This window comes from Sminthopsis crassicaudata, chromosome 6 (assembly GCF_048593235.1).
Source record: "Sminthopsis crassicaudata isolate SCR6 chromosome 6, ASM4859323v1, whole genome shotgun sequence".
Classification (NCBI taxonomy): Eukaryota; Metazoa; Chordata; class Mammalia; order Dasyuromorphia; family Dasyuridae; genus Sminthopsis; species Sminthopsis crassicaudata.
In genome coordinates, this window is record NC_133622.1 from 155,823,424 (window position 1) to 155,836,260 (window position 12,837).

General features: G+C 35.1%; 1 protein-coding gene across 1 annotated transcript in view; it reads right to left on the reverse strand.

Moving 5' to 3' along the window:
• Positions 1-8,967: 8,967 nt before the first annotated feature.
• The window catches only part of BMP3 (bone morphogenetic protein 3), a 37,248-nt gene continuing 33,378 nt past the window's right edge, over positions 8,968-12,837 (reverse strand). Inside the window, exon 3 of the mRNA XM_074272851.1 lies at positions 8,968-10,160. Within this exon, the coding sequence (XP_074128952.1) occupies positions 9,969-10,160 (192 nt within the window). The 3' untranslated portion in view covers positions 8,968-9,968. The remainder of the gene's footprint in view (positions 10,161-12,837) is intronic.

Sequence of the window (12,837 nt, forward strand, 5' to 3'; positions counted from 1 at the left end):
GGCCTTTCTTTCATAACACAGAAAAATTCTAAATTATTATGGATAAAATATGCTGATATTATACAATATTATACATATATTTTATGCATTTTTGAATTTCTATACTTTTTCTGTGTACACATATTATCTGCCACTTCCACAAAACTCCCCACAAATTCCTATTTAGTTTCTTATGACAACTAATGATATATTGAAACCGTCTTGGTGATATGCAAGGGATAACTGTACTTTTAAAGATTTTTAGCATAAAATAGTACTGTACTTTGTCAAATACACTGGTGAACTGACCATGTGGTTTTGAATGCTTTGGTTTTTAATATGATTAAGTATATTTATTGTTTTCCTAATGTTAAAACACCCTTGCATCCCTGGTATAAATTCCACTTGAATAATAAACGATATCTTTGATAGATTGCTGTATTCTACTTGACAGGATTTTATTACAAATTCTTTATTAATATTTAATATTAATAATACTGGCTTATAGGTTTCATTCTGAATTTCGTCATTCCTTAAATCATAAAGATTCTTTCTTAATCTATGAGAATAATTTTTAAAGAATGGACACTAATTTTTCTTTAATTTTGATTAATTATCCTTTGAATCCATCAGAACTGGGTATTTATTTTGGTAGTTATTATTATTTTGGTAGTTCCCTTACAGGTAGAACTATTTTTGTTTCTGAGATTGGCTTATTTAAAGTCTCTACCTGATCTTCTGATAGTTTGTGTATTTTATATTTTTATATTTTCTCTATTTCTTTTGTTCTCAGTTTTGTTGGTGTATGACTTCATAATATATTGATTATTCTTTTTATTTCTTCTTTTTTGTGACTTTTCCCTTATTTATTTGCTATTTCATTGATTTCATTTTCTGTCCTTTCTTTTTAATTATATTTTATTATTTATCATTTCCATGAGTTTTTTGTTTCTTACTGATCTATTTCCCTTCTAATTTTAGTATATATTTATGTTTGTTTTAAATTTATCTGCTATATTTTAAATTTTCAAATGCATATTGTTTATTAATGCACTATTTTTCTATTTTGTTCATATATATTTCCCCTCTGAGGACTATTTTATTTGTCTCCTTAAAATTTCAGTATGTTGTTTCATCATTGTCTTTTTCTTTTATGTAATTATTAATTATTTCTACAATTTGTTCTTTGACTCAATCTTTTTTTAGAATTTCATTTTTGCTCCCACTTGAATCTGTGGATTTTTTCTTTTTTTCTTTCTTATTCCTGAAATAGCAATGTATTAACTATTTCTGGGTGTTTTTTTACATTTGTTTGCATTACCTCTGAGTTTTAATGCATGATCAATTTTTGTGAAACTTTCACATGGTACTGAGAAATTATATATATATGCATATATATACATATATATGTATACACACACATATATACATATATACTCATATTCTTTTACTCCTATTTAGAAGTTGCTACACGTATTTTAACTTTAGTTTCTTCAGCAGTTTTTTTTCAGTTTCATACTTTCTCTTCTGCTTATCTTTCTGTTATGCTTATTAAAAACTAATATTGAAGTCATTGCCTCAGGTGATTTTTTGGCTTAGTAGAGTTCTATAGTTTTCCCCCTTCTCACCATTCCCTGTCTTGGTATTCTGTCCCATTCTTTCTGTTCTTCATTTATATGTTCATGCACCTGTAGTTCAAAGAGTTTCCACTGATGCTATGGGATTGATTCCTATAGTTTGGGTTTCCAAAGATCTGTCAGGAGAAGTGGGGTGGGTAGTGGGGTTGAGCTCTCTATTAGAATTAGAATTAGAAATTTGTCTTTCTGCTTCTCCTCTTTTTCCTCCCTCTGCTGCAGAAATCCGTCACAACCCAGAATGGGCTACACTACAATACAGTGCTGTTGTCGGTGGCAGCCTGAGCAAAATTTAAAGGAAGTATACTAGGATGCATTGTTTACATAATAATGATGGAAGAGGAGAAACAAATGTGTTCTCAAGATCCTAGTGCTTCAAGGCCTATAGAAAAAGTTAAACAAAATAGTCAAAGGGTCTGGGGATAGTTTGCTTCTATTTTAGTAGTTTGGGGAGTACCAGAAAATGGGAGGAACAGGGATTATACTGGGGAAAAGGAGGAGGAAAAGGAGAGAACTCGTTAGCTTCATAATTCACTATCTTTGTTTTACACAAAAATATAAAAATATGAAGGGAAGGATGAAGAAACAGGTATCCCTCATTTTCATCTTAAATAGAGAAAAGATCATTAAACACATTAATTTTTTTTTTGTTTCAAAGCTGTATTTTTTTCTATGATCTGGAAACTCTGAATGTCGGTAATAACATTTTTGGGAATGTAATTTGGGGTCTTCTTTGAGGAAGTGAATATTACATTTTATTTTCTTTGCATGCTGGTTCCAAGAAATATGGGCTATTTTCATTTATGATTTTTAAAAATACATTATTTCTGGACTTATTTATTGGGCATTATTTTCAGGTAGTTCAATGATTCTTTGATTCTTTCTCCTTGTTTTTCAGTTCCAGTTTTTTTGATATTATATTTGTTATATTTTCTTCTTTTGTGCCCCTAAACTTTGATTTGAATATTCTTGTCTCATGAAATTGCTGCTATTTTTTGATCCATTCTAATTTTTAGGGAATTGAATTCCTTAACTGAGATTTGTCAGTGTCTATTCTAAGTGATTAATTTTCTTCTCTAGGAATTCCATTTTTTAATCTTGTTTAATTTCTTCCAGATGTTCAGATAGTTCTTGTGACTAAGCATCCTTTTCTCTGAGGCTCAACTTTGGTTTATTGTAGATTTACCCTGTTATGGTCTTGCCTCTTGGCCATCTTGAATAATTGTAATCCATACTGAAAAGTAAAATCTCAGCTCAATTTCCAAAATTCTCGCTCCTGTGACAGCTGCACTACTGAAGTAGATTTTAGCAAAGCAGGTTCTAAGGGTGATAATGATGTAGTTACCCATTCTGCTCAACAAAATTAGATTAAAATTTAAGATGGCATTTAAATGCAATGCAATTATTTATGTACTGTATTTTACATTTTCTTTTGTTTTCTCTATCTTCAAGGTACTCTGCAGAAATTTTCTGTTTTTGTTTCATTCTGTGATTTGAGCCAAAGCTGCCTAGGTTGTAAGTTATATAGGTACTGCTTGGATATGGCTAGGTCTGAGCTGCTCACAGGTTCCTCTTGTCCTGTCTTTGGTCTTAGAGGGGATCCCTGTGCTAAATCTGGGTAATGGTCTGTCTATCTTTCCTTCTAAGAATGGGGATTTTGTGTTGTCTATATTGAACTTAGATTAGGTTGTTTCATATTTAGTCATCCACTTTCTATATCTTATCTCCCTCATATACTTCCATAGGATTCTGACAATATTTTTTCCATCAGTCCAGGACTGATGAAGGAGTTTGTAGATGATTTTTCTTGCTTTTGTATATTATTCTTCTTTCTGGTTCATTTTAAGAACATCACTGGGGTATTCATGGACATCTGGGCTAATCTAGATTGCCCTCTTTACACAATTCCCAAGCTCTATTATTTTAATAGTAGTTTGAGATCTTGAAATTTTTAGATTTCATCTGAAAGAAACTACTAACCTTTCTGAATTGCCAAGCTGCAATACAAGTCTTCATATAATCTATATATTAAAAACCAGAAGTCATTTGTAAATCCAGTGTTCCCCAAGTATAAAAAAGAATGGAGGAAAAAAGTTGCAGCTAAGCAGTTTATTATTTTCATAATGTGAAAAGTTCTCCAACATCAGAGGAAATGATGCAAATAATGCAAAGCTGATACACCCAATGTTCTTCTCATTTTCACTGCACTATGTATATCTATTAGGTGGGCTTAACTAAAGATGTGAATCTTCTCATTTTATTGATAATAGCAGTGAAAAACAATCTATTTTAATGTCTGAAAGTGTAAGTTATTACCAGTACAGGAAGGCAATAGACATAAAATAAATTAAAAGCATCTTTAAAGTTTCTTTCCATTTACAAATATATATATAGAATTGCAGCAAACTGTACAAGCACAAAATTCTCAGTTAAAACATTTACAAGAACTTGTGTGTTTTTGTTGTTATTGTTTTGGTTTACAGGAGATAATGTAGTTTAATTTTCCATCAAGTACATTAAAATAAAATACTCAGGAAAAATACATAGACATCTGCTTATTCCAGGTGTTCTTACTGGTCAATAGTAGATACAATTCAAGACATTTTCTTAGCTCAGACATTGTTCTTAATTCTTTAAATCAAGTCTTGGCTCAGGAAAAAACTAATGTACAAGCATTAGTTATTCTTTGTAAGAGAGGAGATTAAGTCACTCATTGACAAATCACTAGAATATGGAAAAAATGAAAGCACATACACTACATAAATGAATAATATGGCTATTCACAACATGTTATATTGATACATAGGTCTTCTATATGACAATTGCCCATGAAATTAATACATGACAGCTTTATTCAGAAATAGTATAAAAGAAAAATAAAACTTAAGGATAAATGCCTGTCACTTATATCTAGTTAACTAGAAATAAATTTCTTGGGTTATCATTGTCCATATTGGAATCTAAAATCTCAGTTCAATTTCCAAAATGCTGAATCTTGTGATATCTATACTTCTAATATAAAGTGTCAGCAAAGCAGATTCTAGGTATTATAGTGACTTAGGTAGCCATTTTTACTCAACAAAATTAGATTCAAAGAAGTCCCTAAAATAGGTAATGCCTGATTCTTTGGCAATTAATCTCTGGGAGGCAGCACTGGAAAGTGTGCATTGGAAAAGGTGCTGAACTCGGTGTCAGTCACAGGACCTGAGTTCAAATGTTAGGTCTTTCCACAAATCACCTGAATTATCTTGGGTTTGTATCTTAGCATCCCTGGTACTTGGTAAAATGAGGGGAGTGGATTAGTTTATCTCTGAAGTCCTGTTACAGCAGAACTCTACATTCCTGTGAGATGGACAGAAGTCTTTGGGAAGCTACATGAGAGATATGATTGATATGGAGGTAATTTCAGTGATAATCACAACTAATGATCACATTTGAAGGTTTTCAGAGCATTTCCCTCACACTAATCCTATAAGGCAGAGAATATCCCAAAGGCATTTGGGATCCTAATTCATCACTTGGTGCCTTGTTGTGTATGTGATGAGACTCTCTTGTAACACTTCCACGTTTGGTCCTTTCAATAAAAAGACTTCTGACTGAGGCCTTCTGTCAGTTCCTCACCATTCTAAAGGGAAGACCTGTGATTTCAGCAGTGTAGGTTGCCTAAGAAGACAAATCACAATTGTCCTTGGGTGATTTAAATAGCTGACCTACTTTAAAATGAATATTGGCTGGATTTGGGGTGAGGATGGAGAAATGTTGTTCTTAAGAACACATTTCTTTCATTTTACCTCCTGCTCAACTCTAAGAATTACAGGCTTCCCAAAAAGCCCTGTCATAGCTGTCATACATCTTTCATCTTGTAGAGATAAAAATGATGGAGACATTTATAAACTACCATTGGTCAAATCCTATTACAATGAATTCCAAAAGACTGTCAAAATTCCTTTCGCTCTGTGGGAAACTAGTCATATTAAATGCTGATTAAAATAAATGCTGTATCATCTGGGACAGATAGTTTTACATAGTTAGGGATTTATTTGGATTTTGGGGGCCTTTTGGTAACTGGCTTTGATTTGTTATAAGAGGAGACAGTGTAAGTCATTTATTCTAGCCATAAAACAATTCCTTAAAGATAATGAAATTCCCAAACAAGACTTCAGACCTGAAAAGATTCCAATATTTGCTCTGCATTTACCAAGTCAAAACTCGAAAATCGGGGACTCACACTGACCCAGTTCTATAGCAACTGAACCTTAAGTACTTTATTCAAACCTACTTAATGTCAGCTGTCTTTACTATTGCTTTCTAGGATTTAATTTGATAGAGTAGACACTAATACATTTCTAGCATACACTGTCACTTTTACCTTGAAATTTGTAATAATGTTTCTTTAAAATTGGCTCTTCTCTTCATTTCTGGAAACATTAAATGGATGTTGTTGGAGAAAAATGAACTCTATTTTCTCACAAATAAACAGGTCCTCCTATGTACTTCATTATCTAAAACTGTCTTTAAACTTTCCAACATTTATATAGGGAGAGCACATAAGCATATCGGCCTCCATATCCTCCAAGCAACCACTTTATAGCAACCTTCAGCGAGGATTTTCTAGTTATTTTGCAATGCTATTTGATCCGGGGCAACACACTATACTCTTACTAAATTCCAAAGCACAGGAGAGATCAGCATATGTTTTACAAATATTGGTATTTGGAACTAAACCAACTTCTGTAATACATATGAAATGACCAGAATCATAGACTGTAAGACTTAGAAAAGCTTTCAATATGATTTGGCTTATCCCATCCCCTGTCATTTTGGAAAGGAGCAGAGAGGTAAAATGATCTGCCAATGTGAAATAGGTATGTTAGTGCCTAGAACATAGCAGATGTTCATTTAATTTACTGAATGGATGAGTTAATGGAAAAACTTGGAACACTGAAGGTTGAAATGGTGCTAGACCACAAGTTCTTTTAACCCAGAGCTTTTCTCGCTATATCTTGTTGTTTCTTGTATGTATACTTTTCTTTAACTGGCTAACATAACTGAATGAAAAACATTTATCAGCTGGAACTACATAGTCAAAAATGAGACAATTTAGGGTCTTAAATTCTAATAGAGGGAAACAAGTAAGATTCTGGTGGTCCCTGAAGGGAGCATTCACAGGAATGGTGAACAGAGTGGTCAGGCAGTTCATTGGCTTAAAAGTATTTGGGGCTAGACATGCAGTGTGGTAGAAATGGCAAGATGTGTCAAGATAGGTGGGGTGGATGAATGTGAAGTCTGGGGTTCTTTGGAAGGACTGCATAAGGGAGTCATGCAGTCCTTTGGTAGATTTTTGTACCTACACATACTGGACAATCAGTCAACCCAAGTGTCAATCACATAATAGTCAATTAATAAATCCCTGTTTCCTTCCTTCCGATGGAGCCTATCCTCAGGGCAGAATTCCAGAATGAATCATTTACAAATACTAAAGCTTATGCCCTCTATGCTGAATGATTTTTAAAAACCAATTGATAGCTAAATATTTAACCGATGAAAATAGTGTTCTTAATCAATGGACAAATCTAGAATGGCACCGAATGCCAGGGATACAAATTTAACATTCTCTGCCTTGAGCAAAGTTGGCCATTCCCTGTATGATAGATGGCTCCTGATTAGTTGGGAGATCCCACCAGTAATTTATGAGGGAAATAGACTGAGGTAAGAAATAAGACAGGAACTTTTGAATAGTTTAATGAGATTCCCCTGAGCCACAGGTATGTGGGGAAAAGTACCTCTCCCATATGTCCCTTGATTTCTCCCCACCTCCTTCCATATCCCTAAAGATTGTTGTATATAGCTCTCCAGTGAGATGATTCTTTCCTCGGTTGATTTGAGATTTTTATCTTGCTTCAGAGTTGAAAAGCTCATTTATTCCTAATATTCCATCCTAACCTGTGTCATTTCTCTGATTTCTGTTTTATGGCCTATTTGGATAAATGTTTGCTCAATATGTCTGATTGTCTTTTGTGTACTAAGTATTTGATGAGAGGAATAATAAACTGTTCCAGAGTAACCTGTTACTCTCCCCTTTGGAGTAACCAGGGAAAGTTGCTAGTATCCTGAAACTCTAAAAAAAATAAGTTATTTTCTTAACTGAAAATATCAAATGGTGAACATAATTCTAGCCCAATATATCACTTTCAGCTAAAAGAAAGAGAATGGAGAGGGGAGTCCTCAGACATAGCCTGACTCTTTGTTCTGCCCGAATGCAGAAATCACAGGCTCTTTAAAGATCAGAATTCTAGAATTTGGTCATCTAAAGATATACTTGCAATCAAGGCTATGTTAGATAACTATGGCTCAGGTTAAACTAATACACAAAATACAAGGTGAGATAGTCCCCATATTCAAGGAGTTTATATTCTAAAAGGAATGAAATTTTTTTCTTAGACAATTAAAAGAACTGCAAGTGGGGCCATTAGCCAGCTCATTTTCATACCCTTTATGTATGTTAATATTGTTATGATTATTGTTTCCATACCATGAGGTAAGAAATATGGGTGGGGGTGAAGTGGGCCAAGAATGGCATGGTAGAGATCCAGCAGTCTCTGAAGGATATGATGAGTAGGACAAGCCCTGTCCTGTCCTGGATGGGATGTAGAGTCTCGGCCTGATAAATACCTTTTTGGACTCACTCAGAACCAAACAGGATAGGTTATCTTTTGAGCCGAGTGCTTAAGCTGAGTGGCTGAATGGAGAGGAATGCTTTTTAGAAGTCCATGTGGAGGGATCACTAATATTGATAGGAGTGTACAGTGGCAGTGCAGGTAGCAAGATGCCTCCTCATATAGCATATTGAATAAAAGCTTTGTAAGATATTTCAGCATCAATGGTACATGAAGAGAAATGTGTAATAAATAGTAGTTTAAAAAGTAGTTATCTGAATGTTGCATGCTTTAAGGGGTTTTTCTAAGCGAGGCTGAAGTTAAGCAGTAAGACTACAAAATCATCCATTCATGATCTCAGAATGTAGTGAGATATGAAAGTAATCAAAGAATTGTCTTGAACATATGATTAAAAGCTTTAAAGTTGTCATTTGGAAATCTCTCTAAGATGAACATCTAATTATGATTTTGCAGGATCCAGAATGAGATCACTGATAATTGAAAGGATATAGATTCAAAAGGAATTTGGTGATTTAATTAAAAACAATAAGTGAACTTTAAAAAGCAGAAAAAAGGGAATGAATTACATTTGGGATTTTTAAGTGGAATAGTTTCATTTTTTGCAGTGTAATGAAATGTTCTCAATCATATGTTCACATAATTTGGTCATTGGCTTGCTACAAAGTTTGCTCTTTGCCTTTTTTTTTTTTTTTTGACTGAGGCAATTGGGGTTAAATAACATGCTAGGAAGTGTTAAGTGTCTGATGCCAGATTTGAACTCAGGTCCTCCTGACTTCAGGGCTGGAACGCTATCCATTGCATCACCTGGCTGTCCCCTTTTTGCAATTTTTTTTTTTTTTTTTTTACCAATGTTTGGATAATAGTTGCCAGCATACAAAAGGCAATAATTGTGTGAGAATTGAGTAGATTGAACATGTTAAATAAGCATTTCTTCACAGGATCATGAACATGGGCTCACATATGAACACATGTACAATCAGATACATATTCTTACAATTTATCTGTAGAGTAGCCTATGTATGAACTGGATTCCCAAAAGCTTTTAGGATAAGTCAAACTCAATTGGAATATTGGAATAATACTAGCTGAATAATCTCAAAATCTCTCTAAGGCAGGAATGTATTCAACAGACAAAAATGTTCTCAATTGCCTTTGGTCACCAGAGAAATGGAAATAAGGGAATGACAAGCTATGACTTTTTGTGTAGTTCTACTTTCAAATTATCTTTACAAAAATTAGTTCACATCCTCTTAACAATTAAAATCAGAATTTTGTTTTGCAATTCACAATAGAGATATAGATTCACAATAGGAAAATCCTTATTTTTAGTCACATTCAAAGGCAATCTGAGTTCCAGTTCTCTAGATGGAAATCTTCAGTTTCTCTCCTCTCTCTCTCTTTCTCTCTGTCTCTGTCTCACTCTCTCTCTCTCCTCTCCTCTCTCTCTCTCTCTCTCTCTCTCTCTCTCTCTCTCTCTCTCTCTCTCTCTCTCTCTTCTCTCTCTCTCTCTCTCTCTCTCTCTCTCTCTCTCTCTCTCTCTCTCTCTCTCTCTCTCTCTCTCTCTCCTGTCTCTTTTTTTCTTTACAAAAATCTTTTGGAATGAAATACATTGGCAGTGCAAAAAAAGTCCATTATAACAATTAACTGAATTAAGCATTCAAAAAATCCCTAAAAGAGGTTATCTACAAGCACAAGACTCCACTGTCATGTTAGGATACACTTTTAGCACCACGTTCTTATTTTCATCAAAGAATAAGATACTGAGAGAAGACATTTTTTCTGGCACACAGCAGGGCTCGGGGATCCCTGGGATGACACCCACAGCTCTCACTATGCTCTGGATGGTAGCATGATTGGAAGGCTTCAGAGACTGGAAAGAAAAATGAGGGAGGGGAACATAAACATAGATTAGGTGGAATCACAGTTTGATTAGCTTGGAGCATCAAATAAATCCCCTATTAGGAGAAAAAGACAAGCTGTGATACATCAGTATATGATCTAAGGTCAGCAAACATCTTGATGATGATCTAATCTCTTATACCTCCTATACTTATGTCTATTGTATAGTTTATTATGACAATGCTAAGACAATATAAGGACCTATGATCAAAGGAACATAAGATTATGCTTTACATATTATACTTACTAAAGTAAGAAACTGGTCTAATTCTTTTTAGAAAAGTTATTATTATCATTTTTAAAAGAAGCACTGAATTAAAATTGTGTGTGTGCACTTAGGCTTAAATTTATCAGAAAATAATGCAGTTAGACCCCAGACACCTCAGATGTGAATCTACAATCTCTCTGGCCTTCACACTCACATCAGAGAGTCAAAGCTCCTCCCCCATCTCTGTTCATCTAAATTATGACCCTTTGTCCAACTCCTCCCACTCATTCCACCGTGTCCTCTGGGATTCCTCCTTTGCCATGAAAAACTACCCTTCATTTTGGAATTCTTCCCCTCATTCTCCTTTTTCTGGCTTTCTCTGGACAATACTTCATCACTGGCTATACTTTATAGCAATGAATGTTTCTTTGCTCATATTCCCCATCATAGTGGTCATGAAGGGAAAGTTGGAATACTCATTATCCCTCACTGCCACTTCCAAACTTTCCCTTGCCACCACTGCTTCTCAACTTCTCTTTTCCCTTAGCATTTTCTTAGACCATTACCCCTATACAGACATACTATAGTTAACCAATTCAGTTCACATTTTCCTCCACTCTGGAATCCCTTGCCAATTCCAGATCTGGGTCCGATGGTGTCCTCTGCTCCTGTTGATGTATTGATGAATGGAGCTGGAAGAAGCCATGCAATCAAAGGAACTGGGTATTCATCAAATTATGTAATCTAATCTCAATTGGGCCAGTCATTTGCTCCTCTATGTTTATTTCTCTATCCTTTTTGCAGAAATTATTATAAGCCTTCTCTTTTCTCTTTCTTCTTCTCATCCACCTGTTGAACTGAGGACCTTACTTTTTAGTTTTCTGAGGAAATTCAGTCCATTTTCATCTCAAAACTTTTTTTACATCATCCCTTCTCCCTCCTCCTACCCTCTGATTCTCTGATGAAGAGATATCCCTTCTTGCCAAGGGCAATCCCTGCACATATGCCCTTGTTCCAATCCCCTTCATTCCTACTGAGCAGATTATTCTCCCAACCATCCCTCTCTTCTCTTCCTTCTATCTCTCCCTATTTTCTGGTTTCTTCTCTTCAGTCTTTGGTGAATTAGTCAATTGATAAGCATTTATTAAGATCTTCTATAGGTTGTGCACCGTTGTAAGCATTTGAGATGTGTGTAAAAAATTGTACATACGTAAATTCAATGTAAATGGAGGTAATTCTGAAAAAAAAAAAAAGCACACATAGTTGTAGCAGCTTTCCTGATCTTCTCCTACTGATTACTGCTCGTGATCTTTCTCACCAACTACCTTCCCTCCGTCTAACTATTTTATATTTCTTCTGCATATTCACAGTCTATATGTACATGCTATCATCCCCCAAAAGAATGTAAGTTCTTTGTGGCAGGGATTGTTTCATTGTTGTTATTGTTTTTCCAGCACACAATATTGTATTTGGTGCAGATTATGTATTTAATAAATGGTTCTCAATTATTGACAACACCCTAAATTTCTCACATAATTGGAGCATAAATTAGAATATATATGAATATATATAGACATTTTTGTACACAGACATATGTAAGGGCGTAAGGGGTGTGTGTGTGTGTGTGCGTGTGTGTGTATGCTGGGGCAAAATCCATGGTAATGTCATAGAGATTTGACCTCTCTTTGAGGGTCACCTATTTTAAGGCAGAAGAAGCTGAAGGAAGCATGGAGTGGTTGTTCATTATGTAGAAATATAACAGAAAGATCCCTGTAGTCTGAGAACCTCCTTCTGGTACTCACAACCCCTTTGCTCCTGGGCACGTTACAACCTTCCTGGATCTTAGTCTCCTAATATGATGAAGACAAGGGGTGAATTAGGTATTTCTGAGGTCCCAACCAGCTGAGACCTCAGCTCCTAGTCTAGCCTTAGAAACGGAGAGCGAGGGAAAACAATTCATCGGCTGGCCACTGGGGGCCACTGTTGCCCCACAGGTTTAGATTGTTGAAAGTTGATGTTAGTGTGGTTGCTACCTCTCAGGAATAATGTAAGCAACAAAATAGAAGGTTATCACACGAATCCTCAAAGTTTGACCAAAGAAACTTGGGTAAAGCTATTTTCTGGGAAAGAGCCTAACGGGCCTATTATTGCTCGTGTGGAACAACATGTGGTTTTGTTTAAAATATCCCAGCCAGCTAAGAGCAGAGCTCACATTGCCCGAGGGCTGGGAATCCAGAAAGGGGAGGTATTGCCAGAGTGATGAGTTGAGCATTCCCTCTTGTGTAGTACATGTTGCATATTTTCAAATTGCTACTACTCATAACGGCTTTTTGAGGAGTTGGCAAAAACCTTTTCTAAAAAATTTGTTTCTTTTAAATAAATTTAGAAGATGAAACATTAGTAACCTGCCCGAAGTCACACAGCAAGACTGCTGTGGTAA